The 14,288-nt window shown below is 37.0% G+C and overlaps 3 protein-coding genes across 3 annotated transcripts; 1 reads left to right on the top strand and 2 right to left on the bottom strand.

Annotated features, from left to right (window-relative positions):
- Positions 1-1,759: 1,759 nt before the first annotated feature.
- LOC137573408 (decapping and exoribonuclease protein Rai1-like) lies at positions 1,760-2,956 on the bottom strand. Its single transcript, XM_068285343.1, has 4 exons — positions 2,494-2,956; positions 2,287-2,434; positions 2,016-2,223; positions 1,760-1,957 (listed from the first exon to the last, which is right to left on the bottom strand). The coding sequence occupies exons 1-4, from the start codon at positions 2,954-2,956 to the stop codon at positions 1,760-1,762; spliced, it is 1,017 nt and encodes a 338-aa protein (XP_068141444.1).
- Positions 2,957-7,322: 4,366 nt separating this feature from the next.
- On the top strand, positions 7,323-8,653 carry LOC137573409 (odorant receptor 19a-like). The gene is made up of 3 exons (XM_068285344.1): positions 7,323-7,986; positions 8,239-8,537; positions 8,603-8,653. The coding sequence occupies exons 1-3, from the start codon at positions 7,323-7,325 to the stop codon at positions 8,651-8,653; spliced, it is 1,014 nt and encodes a 337-aa protein (XP_068141445.1).
- A 2,617-nt stretch (positions 8,654-11,270) lies between these two features.
- LOC137573410 (ataxin-2 homolog) lies at positions 11,271-13,930 on the bottom strand (the record flags this gene model as incomplete). The annotated part of the gene is made up of 6 exons (XM_068285345.1): positions 11,271-11,655; positions 11,737-12,115; positions 12,615-13,137; positions 13,334-13,549; positions 13,622-13,782; positions 13,840-13,930. Coding segments are annotated over 6 exons (1,755 nt in total), but the record flags the coding sequence as incomplete, so codon positions are not given.
- Positions 13,931-14,288: the final 358 nt, after the last annotated feature.

The raw sequence follows: 14,288 nt of genomic DNA on the forward strand, positions 1-14,288 counted from the left end.
TTAAGATAGAAGTTTTAGTCAAACTCAGCTCTTTCTTTCTCTTTCGCTCAAAAAGGAAGTTTGTATATGAATTCAGAAATCAAAAAAGGTCTTTCAAAACCTTTTAAAAAAGTTTTAAGTTTTTAAAGTTGTTTTGTTTGTATATTGTATCCCATACTAAAGATATTTAATTTAGCTATTGAAAAGTTAGCAAATTGTTTGCTAAATATGATTAATTTCATTACGGTACGATTATTTTGTTATCGATTCAAGATCTTTGGATTTTTGGTTTTTTTCAAATAATCAAAACTCTGTTTTGAAGTCAATAAATCTTATGAATTATACAGATTTTAAATTATAGGCCAAGAGCCACAAATTTCGGTCATCATCATCAGCTTCAATGCTTAAACTAGTTGGGAATTCCAAAAAACTGCTCTCGAAAGCATTTCAAATGGACCATGTTCAATTAAAGTTCAAAGATCATTTCATATCCAAATGGTTACCTCTTAAAATTAAACATATTAATATAGTTAATATAATAAAGAGATGATTCTCTCTCTCTCTCTCTCTTGGTGTCGGATCAAGTTTTATTATTTGTTTGTTGAATTTGTTTTTTTTCTGTTCGTTTTATCTACCTACAAATATAGTTAACACATTTGTTTTGTTGCTGCTCTTGCTTTCGTTTTATTAATTACTTATATCTTTTTGTGTTTTAAATATGGTCATGCTTGTATGTAGTTATAGCAATTTGTTTATCATACGAGGGCGTTTCAAATGTATTCGTATTGAATATAATGCAAATTTTATTTTTTATTGCAAATAAATAGATATCAAAGTGCCAAGAAATTCTTCTTTGGTTCTACCACGTCCGGCATTTGTTTCTTTCATCATTCAATAAGTAAAATTCAAATTAAAAACTGTCGGAAATCAACTAAATGATCCAATTAAAAGGGAACTAAAAAATATAATTGCTCATTTCCATACAATTTCCGTCGGCCCAAAATATGTTTAACGAATAGACTATAAAACCATTCAAAATGCTGTCGAGAGCTGGCAAATTTATTTATTTGATCATCATTATATAATTTGGCAATGTTTTTAAAATAATCATTCTAGAATTAAGAATTTCGAGTGTGCCTTTTAAAAGTTACCTCTTTCTTCTCTCACGAGGTATTTTTTTGGTCAAAAGTTTCCATCATTGAGATCTCTTCAAATGGTTCATTTAGATGAGGGGCTCATTAATTTTCCATTCCATTTTTTCGGCTTATCGTTTAGTAGGAACAAACAACATTTCTTTACCCCTCTATTTATAAACAAATTGAAAATTGAAAAATATACTAATGTTTCCTAGTGGAGTCACGCCTATACATTCTTATGTCCACTCACATTAAGGATGTGTCCAGTGTCAAAACTTTGCTGATATTCTCCCGAGAAGTGTTTAGAGGAATCATTGGTGACTAGTGACCAACCTGTCTTTGACATAGCAGCATGTGTTCGTAGGGTTCCCAACCCTCAATATGTGTCCTCTTGTGCCTGCAAATATTATAAAGGTGTCCTGCTAGTCCATTTTATCTAATGGCCCTATTTTGATCTAGCATTTCTGTATAATTCTTTGTTGGCAGACTATTCCATTATTATTATTATCAACAAATGCCCCAATAAGGTCTGTAAACTTAAATTTAATAACAATTTGTGACTAAATTCGTTCAATTATCTTTTTTAATTAGAAGAAAAAAAAATTTAATATGTAGATGATTAACTTGGTGGATTCCAGTTCATTTTATTGGCAAAACTTTATAAACTCTTCAGTAAGGCTGCTGTTGGTCTTTTGCCTCATCCCATTATAGACAAGGGACTGCCTGTCTACAGTGAAGTCATGGATTGTGTGGGGACAGTTAATGTCGCCCACGTATTGAGTAACCTCGCCAAGGAAATGGTGGAGAATTTGATACCGCTTTGCCATGTCAAATCGATTAAGCTGTTCAAATGTGAATAACCATTTTATTTACCTATTTTCCAGGGTACTAATTACTTACCCAATCGAGTTGATTACGACCGTCGCCATCGATAGGATTGGTCACCAAACCGTCTTCATTAAAAAGAGCAACCCGAAGTTGATGGATCCCAGATAAATGGGCTTGAATAAGCCAACGGGTGATTTTTCGTCTACGGCGCCAGTTGGGCTTGCTACCGAAAACCTTGACCGATGCCAAACGACATTGTTTCAGAACTTCTGGATCCTTTCTGCGTAAGTATCAGATATTTCTGTTAATATTAATTCTGGGTTACCATTTCATAGTTACCCACAGATCCCCAAGTGGTTCCGTATTCTCCACGCCGGCAATCTCACCCGAATACATAAGCCTGAAGTTACCTAATTTGGCCGTAAAAACTCCGTAGATCTGTCTGTTCTCATTTACGGGCACATCGGTATTTGGAGTGGCGTCAGGAGCATCTTTAAGAATTTTTAGCTAGATATATTGTATCTGTTGATAGAATTGTCTAATCTCTTACCAGCAAATAAATACTGTCGAGCCTTGAATGGATAAGTTCTACATTGCGGTATTGGCGCTGATTCGTGCTCCTCATCTGTAACCAAGTGCAGGAAAATGCAATCGTTGAAGCGGACAGCTTCAAAATGTTTTTTTTGTTTTTCCACAATTTCAACCATTGTCCGACGGTTAAGACAGAAATCAGTTTGTTTCATTAAAGCTCTAGGATTTTCCTGATGCATTAAATAATGCAGGACTTTGTCATGTGGGCTATCAGTATGATCAGTCCAATGACGGTGTATATAATGCTCGCAACCCTTGGCCAAGTCCAATGGATATTCACTTTCCTTTGGATGACGATAATAGCCAATTGTTGCTGGCGTTTGCATTCTTTTCGTATCCGGATTGTACTCCATCAAATGTACCAGTTGCAAATCCTTTAGACTAGGGACTTCAACATCAAAACGATCTATTACTTTAGCCATTGCACTATGGGAGATATAAAGTCATAAAATTTATGGTGAAATATTAAGAAAATGGTATTTTTTATTACTTCAGTTAGCTCTTTTAGTTAGCTCAGTTAGTTCTTTTTTTTTTTTATCGGGTGGCAACTCTTTTTGTGGCAGCCCTTCAAACCAGCTGATCTATTGAAGCTCGCAATTATATAAATTGGCGCGAAAAATTTCATGCTGTTGAAAGTGCTTAAATTATTATTGGTTTCGTATAAATAAATAAGTGTAATATGGATAGCAAAGCATCACCATCGAAGATGGGTCGTCCAAAAGTAGGATATGTTAAGGCCGGGCCTAGACTACGGACGCAAATGGCATCAGAAGTTGCTCAGTAGATGTTGATAAAACTTTCTGGAGACATATTTGAATATGTAGCGCTCATTTTGGCGTATAGTGCATTGCTTGATGCTGACCCTGAGTGGAGCTATGCTCCAAAATGTGGGGAGCCGATTTTTCCAGTGCAAATTTTTAATACTAAGAACTTTAAAAACCCCACAAAAACTAGTTAAATCAATTGATTTTGCTTTGCTTAACAAAATAAAAGTTTATTTCATCCAAAAAAGTTAGTAAATAAAGAAAAAATTAAAAATTGCAAAAAAGTTAACAGAGGACCGTCGTTAAGTTTAACATCGTCGCTAACTTTACGGACATTTCAAAATGATTGCTCTACTGCATTACTTTTGCATGCCGCCTCTGCGTCTGCCCGTAAAAGTAATGAAAATAAATTGGTTGGCGTATTGCGAAATGTAATGACTGAGGAAAATGTTGTAAATCCCGAAATAACAAATCAATCGGGACCAGATCGCATTTCTAATATTGAAGCATTAGCTTTTTAATTGGAGAATAATTTAACAAAGCAGCAATATATCAGTTTTACACAACCCAACAAGGCGCACGGCTGCAATATATGTATGTAGGTATGTCCCAGGTACGACTTAATAAGATCTACAAAATTGCAATGCAGACCGTCAGGAATTAGTATTTCCGAAACTGTGGCAAAGGTTTCTCTGCAGGATTTGCTAAACCACACAGCTGAACGAATATTGACCTTACAAAATTATGTTTTAGAGAAAATGGAAAATGTAACGGACTGCACCCTTGTTATTAGCTATGGGTTTGATGGATCGACGGGTCAAAGTTCATATAAACAAAAATTTGATTCAGATGAACCTGATTTCTTAGATCAATCGCTCTTCGTATCCACTGTCATACCAATACGTCTAATTGATTCTTTAAATTGCGTAATATGGTTAAATAGAAGCCCACAGTCAGTAAGGTTTTGCAATTTAATACGCGAAAGAGAGCTCCACAAAAATCTTATGCGAAAAAGAAAATTTAGATATGCAAGTAGCGAAATTGGAAAAGTTCAAATGGCAACCTAAAAATATTTCTGTGGATTTTAAAACATACATATATGTCATTAATTGATGGAAAGGTGTTAAACGTCATAACTGGTACAAAATCCAATCAATGTTGCCCAATCTGTGCCGTAAATCCCAAAAAACTTATCGAAATCACAGATTTTAATTCTGAAACCTTTCAACCTCAGCCTGGCTCTTTAAAATACGGCGTAAGTCCATTACATGCATGGATTCGATTTATGGAATTCGTCTTGAATATATCGTACCGTATGGATATAAAGACCTGGCACATCAAAGGCGATGATAAAAATAAAATGATGATAAGAAAGAAGGAAATTCAGCAAACAGTATAGAAGGTAATGGGTTTGCATATCAGCATACCAAAACAGAACGGAAGTGGTAACAGCAATGATGGTAACACGGCGAGACGAATCTTTGCAAATACAAAACTGTTTGCATCCATAACATTGTTTGATGAGGTCATTTTGAATAATTTTTACTATATATTAATAGCAATATCGTGTGAATTCTCGATCAGCCCAAAAAAGTACCGACAATTTTGTAAAGACACTTTTAATCTATATATGAAAACATATCCGTGGTACCCAATGTCTCCAACTGTACATAAAATATTAGTTCACGGAGCAGACATTATAAATTTGTGTATAGTTCCAGTTGGATGTTTGGGTAAAAATGCATCAGAAGCTCGTAACAAACATTATAAAATGGACCGACGTTCTCATGCCAGAAAAAATTCTAGATTAAGTAGTATGGCTGACGTTTTTAATAGAGCCATGGACTCATATGATCCATTAATATCAAGCTACTATATAAATAAGAGGCTGCAAAATTTGAAAAAGAAACCGCTTCCAATAGAAGTTATAAACCTTTTAAAGTATACAACATCAGAGCTGAGTTCATACAATTTTGGAAATGATGAAGACACCGAATCAGACAACGAAAGCGATGACAAACATAAGAATTCTTTTGTTTTGGATGAAGAAGATTATTAACTTTTTGATTTTTTAAGTTTGGAATATTGTTAAAACATAGTAAAATATAATTTTTTCTATTTTTATGCTTTGCTTTATAATAAAAATTGAAATTTTTGTACAGGTGCCGGAAAATAAAGGCGTGGTCAATTTGACTAAAAAAAAAATCCGAAATCAAACTAAAATATTAGTAACACTTACTTAACATAGTAACACTTAACACTTATTGAGGCCGCTGCAATAAAACTGCTCGAATTGTCTGGTTTTGTTTGGTAAGCAATATTAAATATCTTATAAGTAATGCATTTCTTAAACACTGACCGATTACAAGAAATATATGTTTTATATACCAACAGATAGTCGGTATATAAAATAAAAACAATGAACTATTACTGGATTATCTTAGTCATGAACAATTCTGGTGAAAAATATCTAGTGCAGTTTTACAAACTATACAGCTGTAAAATATCCCAGGGTCTAAATCAATTTCTATATGTCAATTGCAAGTAATTGGCCGTAAATTGACTTATCAACTTGGTGAGAGGGTGGAGAAAGGTTGGAGAAAGGTTGGAGGTTGGAGGTGTGGTAGCGACAGATGGGTCGCGTATTCTATTTTGAATTTAATGGATTTGGACTGCTGTTAGTTACCAACGACAATTTGTCGCCTGGTGGTCAGAATTTAATTATGAATTTTCCCCGTAAATCTTTGGGATAACACAGCTCATTTGTCAAATGCTTCAAGGTCGCGACAGGTTGCCCAAGAATAATCCATGACTCAGTCTCTTGGCCTGTGGCTCTACCTTTACTCTGATCCATGCCCATGGGCCTATGCCCATGCCCTTTGGCATGCCGTTTTTGTAGTCTGGTTTCAGTCTGTTGCTGTTCATAATTTATGCCGCCCAAATCAATCATATTCAATCATGACGGTGTATGCTGTGTCTGACGGATACCGGACTAAGCCCAATGCCAGTCAGCCGGGTCACTTCTCACCAGATTTCGCTACCATTGACAAATGTTATGTAATCAATTTGGCTTTATTAATTTGAATAAATACATACACACACACACACACCACCTGTGTGAGCTATCATCCAAAATGCTATCTACCCTGGGGGGAGTTAGATGCTTTGGCTCCATTCTTCTAGCTTCTCGCTCGGCATCATCATGGCATCATGTCAAATGACTTTTCTTAGAACTTCTCAATTGAATCACTCTACTTATTTGGGATTCAGAGAAACGGGTTTAAATTTTCGTTTAAACATTTAGCCCATATTTGTGACATTAGCATTTAAAAATCGGATGACTAACCGTTTAGTTAAACATCGAAATATATTTTATAGATTTATGCAAATTTTTTGAAATGTTTGAACAAATCATCTTCGAAATTTCTGAATTTGTAATCGATATTTAATATTAACCAAATTGAACTGATCAAAAGCAAAGAAAGACTTTTAATATAATATATATAATATATAAATACCAATACAACTTAAATTATTTCTACACAATATTCTTTGTGAATCGTTTTTGACTGATTCTCATTCCTGTCTTAAATTTCCTCATATATATACATAGTCTTCAGATTTCAAAATTAAAAACACATAAAACTTGTACCTGATCTAATTCTCTAGATATCTGTTCTTAAATTTAATATTTATAATCACCTTGGACAATTGACGTAGCCAAGGAGGTAAATGGAATTAATGTCGATGCGACAACTTACTCGGCTTATTTTTGAAATTTTCTTACATTTTCACATGGAATATTTATAATGCCAGAAACTTTGATACATTGGCATACAGTTACTCTTCCTTCGAAATAGATATATTGGTAAGTACAAATGTTCTTTAATAGACATTAACAGCTTTTTGCTAATTTAAAGTGTAATTTGCATAATTTAGTGGCCAATAAATGCGTGCGTGGACTGTATAAAAGGAGAGGTTCAAACAGTTAGCCAGCTAATAGAGTGTTTGAATTGAATTGAAAATGCCTGACGAAGTCGACTCAATGCGAGCCTTCAATCATCATTGGAACTTGTGGCAACTGTTTGGGATGCATCCACCCAGAAGCAAGACACTATGGCATCGGTATTATAAGATTTACAGTGTGGTAATTATAACATACTGCTTTATATTGACACCCATGACTTTAATTGGGCAAGTTTTCGTTGCGACATCCTTGGCCTCTATTTGTGAGGGGATTTGCGTGGCCGCGCCCGATGCATTTGAGGTGTTGAAGCTGGCCAACGTATGGCGGATACGGGATCAGTTGCAAGAAAGTCACAGGATATTTCGGCAACTGGACAGACGGCTGAGGACTCAATCCGAAAGACAAGCCATTCATGCCACTATACGACTGGCCAAACGTATTTTCGTATCAATCTTTATTGTGTTCATTACTTTATTGGGCACTGGTATAATGAATGTACTTAGTTCGAAGGATCGGATATTGATATTTCCCTCTTGGATACCATGGGATTACAAGAAGAATGAAAAAGTGTTTCTACTGACATCAATCTTTAATTTACTTGGCCTATTCATGAATGCACTGTGTGCTCTAAACAATGACTCCTATCCTGTAACCTATCTAACCATGGTGGCTGCCCATCTTGAGGCACTTAGCATAAGGGCCTCTAGGATAGGACATAATCGTGAATTATTGCAACAGCAGCATCGTCAACATATGATAGAATGCATTCTGGATCATCAGATGATATTAAAGTATGTTTAATTTATTGATTTTCCAAACTTTCGATTCTAAGTAATGGCTATAACTTCTATTTGCAAAACAAACTCAAATCTCTCAATTTGTTGCATTTCTTTGGCTTTCCTTCCTTTACAGATTAGTGAAAATCATGCAGTCAACGTTGTCCTTGGCATTTTTTTTCAATTCTTTTGCACAGCCATTTCCCAATGCGCTGCCATTTTCTTTCTGGCCTATGTGAAAACGAATTTATCACGAACCCTTCACATGATTGTGCTCATTGTGGCCATAACGAATGAGACAGTGTTTATTTGCTATGCGGTCGAAGTGCTTAACCAGTCCGGTGAGATGCTCTCCAAGGGCATCTACAATTGCAACTGGCTGAATCTATCAACTCAGTTTCGACGTGATCTCTTGATCATGCTAATGCGCTCGCAACGTTCTACTACCATAATGGCAGCAGGCTTAGTAACTGTGCGACTAAGCACCATAATTACGGTGAGAATATGGGAATCCATGCAACATATTTACATTTCTTACCTTTACAATAATTCTATTGACAGGTTATCAAAGGGTCTTATACCCTGTTTACACTGTTAAACGCAATAAGTTAAAAATGAAAGAGTATTCGGCATCACTTTATGTAGTTTTCTTTTTGTTCATCACATATGTTTCAATATATTCAACACACTTTTTTCATTACCTTTGTGTTTATTATTCTGAAAAGCAAGCATATATCAGTTATATGTCACTTTTTCATACAGTCTTCTTTGATTAAAGGCTAAAAAATTATGAAAATATTTGCCAAACGGAGCATTCTTTGCCTAGGACGATTATTATCATAACTTTTAGCCAACGACAACGAAGCAGTTAAACAGATGCTTTCCAATTGTGACAGTGTACCATGTAGAGTTAACAGAGGACAGAGAAGAAAACAATAAATACTGACGCGACTCAACGATCCGTATGGCGTGTGGCTGGGTCATAATGCGTGCCACCATTTTGCCTTTATGCCGAAGCCGGAAGCGTGCATTTTTATGCAAGTGTCACGCCGCTGACATCCACCGGAAGTTGTTTATCTTATGCGCGCGTTTTTCATCCTTTCATTTAAAATTAAAATTGTGTTTTTAAAAAAAATACCCCTTTTACATTGTATACTTGGAGTTTCTCCATTTTGGTTCTTTCTGTTGTTGTTTTTTTTTTTTTTTAATTCATTCTGGAAACTCTTGTCGAATTTCTTTCTTATAATACCTACATATAAAATTATATTAATCCTGGAGTTCATTATTAAATGAATTTACAGGAAATTGCCATGTAATACGAAAAAAAAAAAAAAAAAAAAATGCATTGAAAATAAATATACAAAATAAATGAAACAACAAAAAGGCTGTGGCTTTAAGAGCTTTGCCACATGCACGTGCCACCGGCACCACTCGACAATATAACCTCTTAATGGCTATTTTAATTGGAGCCACCGTTACAGCTGCGGTGACTTCCCCTTCTCTCCCTTTTGTCTCTCAAAATCATGATGGGTCTCAGGATCAGTGCTTAATCATATTTGTTGAAATTGATTTCAATTATGCGATAGTTTTCATACTCTTATCAAGCAAATGTCGCATTCAAAGAAAAAGAACCACAAACCTTGCATTTAAGCCGGCTCGATCTTAATCTTTCAAAGCCAACACAAAAAGGTGAGCTGGTTGACGGCATAGCTGTTCCAAGAACTACCATAAGCCATGCGATGCCTTCAAAGCTAAAACTAGTTGGGAATTGCAACCAAATGAAGCAAAAAACGCCACCACCTTTTTGTGCATATCAAAATTAGTGTAAGAGAGAGAGAGAGGTTTGTTAGATTCTTTAGATCATTGGATGTTTAACATTTCCCATTGTGGAATTCAAGTTTGTTCGGTGATTTGTCGTTTCGTTACAGCTAATGTACACTTTTAACGCAGAGCATGCAGATTATTTTCAATTCCAATGACAGATGAAAGTTTTCAACGATTTATCGACACAATTCACAAAACAAAAAGTGGACTTTCTCATGTCGATTGGATTGAATATGGGATTCACACTGATTTTTATCATCAACATGTAATAATCCTTCATGAACTTCTTTATGATTTACCGTGAATTAATTACAATGTTTAAACACATGATCTACATTGTTGCCTCAAATATATTATTGCAAATATTTATTCAGTGTGGTAGGTAATGTGGATTCTCATTCCAACAATTACTAAGTCGGACCCAATAATGTAATTTGTGAATATGTAATTTTATTACATTAAAGTGCACATTACACACACTCACAAACAGCACATACATATACATATACATATATATTTATGCAAAACGTACAAACAGATATTACAAATAACAAGTTTAAAGCTAATATAGAATAGAATATAATATACTTAATATACTTATATATTTTCAAATATTTACACACCAAAAAGAAAAAAAAAAAAAAAAAACGAAAAACAAAAAACAAAACCCAACAGTTTGGCAAACTCATTAAAAGTTGAAAAGTAAAATTATCAGAACATGGGGAGGCGGCATGTCCTGTATACAATATAAAAGCAAAATTTCAAAAATAGTATAAACAAATATCGAACAAATATCAACAACTATGCAACTGTGTGTGGCTTTAATATTAACTGAAATACATTTTTAATTAGCGGTAAAAAATCAAGGGCTCTGAACGACTTTAGTATACCCTATTATCTAATAGAATGACGAGTCCTTTGCATCCTTATGGCGATACTTTGTCACTTTTCGATCACTTGTTATTGTGTTCGGATGATAGAGTATTAGTCGAGTTTGTTTTCTGTTTGTTGCAATTCGATTGATTATGGTCCAGAAATTGAAAAACTTTGTTTCGAAATTATCATTGAATTAAGAAAAAAGTTTTCGAAATATGATTAATCGGTCTAAAAATTTGAAAAGTTGTTTTCTTTAAATTGACATGAGAAGTTAGAAAAAAAGCCAACGATAAAGTATCTTTCAGATATGTATGTATCTATAGGAGGTCCTTCACATATCAGTTATTGTTATTAGGAATTTTTTGGATTACGGTGTATGGAAAATGGGAGTTATGATTGGCACACACTCACACACACACACGCACGCACATTTCTAAACACAAAGCAATAGCACAAAGGGCAGAAAGAAAGTACTTCTGTTGCTGCTGTTACTGTCATCGTTGTCGTCGGCATCGTCATCATGAACGCTTTAGGGATATTTCACAATATTCGCTGCGGCCGGCAATAGTGCTGCTTTGCTGCCACCTGGTAAATGTCCTCCACTTGTTGCGGTTGCTGTCGCTGTCGACGTTTGTTGCCTTGGGCTAGATGTTGCTGTTATGGCCGTTGCCGTTGCCAAGGGGTGATACAAATGCGTGCCATAATGCACGGCACCCGGATGGCTAAAATATGGTATAATGGCTGGTGAGGCTGCGGCTGAGACTGCACCAGTAGCAGGACCAGGGCCGGCACCAGCAACAGCTGGCGTTGCTCCTTCAACGTATGGCGACACATATTGCTGGGGGGCATGATAGAATTGTTGTTGCATTGGTCCAGGCATGGCTTGATAGTGATGATAGTGGTGTACGGGTGGTATGGGTGGAGCTCCTTGTGCTGCTGCTGCTGCTGCTGGTGATGGTGGTGTTGGAGGTGATGGAGCCAGAGAATTGGGTAAAGCGTTCGCTGCTGACAATCTGACAACTTGAATTGGTGGCGTTGATTCATGCGCTAGATTGTAAGCCGCCTTTGGGATATTATTGCTAAAACGTGGCGATATGGCAAATTGATGCTGCTGTTCGATGGGTGGCGCCTGCACATAAATTGGATTGTAGTGTACGATGGGCAGTAGTTGCTGTTGCTGATGCTGTTGATGCTGCTGCTGCTGCTGCTGCTGATGATGGGCAGCTAGTGCTGCTGCTGCTGGTTGTCGAGTTGATACTGCTATTGTTGCCGTTGGTGTTGGTGTTGCAACGGAAGGAGCTGCTGGCGTGTATTTGTGTTGCTGTTTGATACGTTGCTGTTGCTGTTGTTGTTGCTGTTGTTGTTGTGTATATGCTGTAAAAGAGAAAAGAAAAACACAGTTACAGTGCTATAGGCACTAATTGTACGTTCTGTGTAATTGCCATGGTCCATACTCTGATATGCCTTTCATGTCTGCCAATTAAAATCCCCCTAAATGACTAGCCTACCCCTTACCACCGACTTAGAACTTTAAAATAATTGCTTATAGTTTAATTATTCATGAATTCAAATTCGTAGATATCCCAGCATAACTTGAATAGGCTTTTGCTCCGACCACAGGCACCACACAGGCCCACTTATGAAACTTGCATAGTATAAATAAAGATTATCTCCTGCTATATTATACATTATCAGATAATATGTCGTAAGCAAATTTGGTACACTTATTATTGTCGCCAGTATCTATTGGCTTATTAAATATCATGAAAATCAAATTTAAAATAGGAAAGTTATAAGTATAAAGAAATAAATTTGCTCTCGCAAATTCAATATACCGAATTGATAGTCAAATAGAAATCTGATATCTGCTTACCATACAAAGAGGCTCCAGATGGATGATCGTTGTAAATTGCTGCTGGCTGATAGACTCGTTGCAATTGTTGCAGTTGCGGTGTTGGCGCCGAGTGCTGCTGATAGACAAGTGGTTGATAGACAGTTGCTGCTGAGGGTTTCGCATAGAGCGACTGTTGCTGACTCTGTTGCTGATGTTGCTGTTGCTGCAATTGCTGGACGGCTGCTAGTAAAAGACTGGCGGGTATCTGTAGAATCTGCTGTTGCGGTGGTTGTGTAATTGCTGTTGGTGGTGCGCTGGCAGCATCCGCTTGATAGTAGGGCCTATACAGGCCCTGATGATCACGTGCCAATGGGCCGAATTGTTGAATAATTGGTTGGCGGCTCAGGGCAGTGGTCGATGGTGGTGCAGGTGTACTTGTAGTGGTTGATGTGGTGCTGGTGCTTTTATATTGACTTTGCCTTTCCAACAATTGCTGCTCAAATTTTTTCATATGCGACATCGGTATGGCTATAATGTACTGAAAACGCTGGCCGGGGGGGAACTGCAAGTGTCACATGCTCCTGATGCTGCTGCAGCGGGTGGTACTTTGGAAGAATTGCGGTAATATACTGCTCATGAGGCACTGCAGATGCTGGTGGTGCTGGTGATGGAGATGACGCTGGCGATGGTTGTGCAGCAGCGGTTAAGTGGTATTGATGCGGTGGTCCAGAGCGCTCATAGGAAATGCTTGGGCTCACCTCTGGATTAGGGTCGACATAGTTGACCGCAGGTCGCTGATAAAGTTCCACTTGGGGTGGCGCAGCAAAACTGAAACGATGCGGCGTACCCGGCACTCCAATTCGATGATGATGATGTTGATGCTGCTCTCCTCCGGTTGTGGGCAGTGCCGTTGGCAATACAGGTGTATACCGAATTCCGCCACCACCGCCATTCTCTGGTTTCTCATAGTAGCTCTGGAAATGTTTCAAATAGAAGGCATGGCCGTTAATTAAATGCATTCTGTTTGAGTTGTGGTTTCTTCATACTTGTGGTGCTGCCTCCGCTGCCGTATAGCGTACAGTTGTGGGCTGAAATACGGGCGCACTTTCGCCCTCATAGGGGTAAGATGATGATGATGATGATGAGGGTGAGCCATAGATGGGTCGGAATGGTCCATCTTTGCTCGGTTTAATGGCATACACAGAATCTATAAGGAATGTGTTATTAATCAGCCGTTTACATATGTACATGTCATAATTATTACCTGTTTGATCCGATGAATCACGTTTCTCCGTTTTCCCCTTTGTCTCCTCCAGCACACTGGGCGTTAATTTCGTGCTTGCAATGGGCTCAACTTGCACTTGGGCCACAGTTGTTGATTTGGCTTCGAGCTCCTCACCCCCTGCTCTGCCCTCTATCAGAATACAGAAGCAAGCAATTAATATTGCCAACTGAAAATAAACAAATCCAAATGTTGAATAGCTTTCCCATCAAGACTAAAAATAAGTTATTAAAATGCTTATTAAATAATAACTAAACAATTTGTATCTTCTTGATCGGAACGATAACGTCCATCTATCTAGATCAACTTGTCCCAGATCGTCCGCTCTAAGCCAACTTGTGATATTTACGAATTTTTCAAGATTTTTAAGAACATCTCGAAAACGATGCTTAAGTAATGTAAATTAACTAGCGTAATCATTCGATTTCATC

Source organism: Drosophila tropicalis, unplaced genomic scaffold, assembly GCF_018151085.1.
Source record: "Drosophila tropicalis isolate 14030-0801.00 unplaced genomic scaffold, ASM1815108v1 contig_4, whole genome shotgun sequence".
Classification (NCBI taxonomy): Eukaryota; Metazoa; Arthropoda; class Insecta; order Diptera; family Drosophilidae; genus Drosophila; species Drosophila tropicalis.

Coding starts and splice junctions, on each gene's coding strand:
- LOC137573408 (XM_068285343.1), bottom strand. CDS start 2,956: ATGGCTAAAGTAATAGATCGTTTTGATGTTGAAGTCCCTAGTCTAAAG. Junction 2,224..2,286: donor ACGGAACCACTTGGGGATCT/GTGGGTAACTAT, acceptor ATACTTACGCAG/AAAGGATCCAGAAGTTCTGA. Junction 1,958..2,015: donor GTCGTAATCAACTCGATTGG/GTAAGTAATTAG, acceptor ACATTTGAACAG/CTTAATCGATTTGACATGGC.
- LOC137573409 (XM_068285344.1), top strand. CDS start 7,323: ATGCCTGACGAAGTCGACTCAATGCGAGCCTTCAATCATCATTGGAAC. Junction 7,987..8,238: donor CTCTAGGATAGGACATAATC/GTGAATTATTGC, acceptor TCTTTTGCACAG/CCATTTCCCAATGCGCTGCC. Junction 8,538..8,602: donor GACTAAGCACCATAATTACG/GTGAGAATATGG, acceptor TTCTATTGACAG/GTTATCAAAGGGTCTTATAC.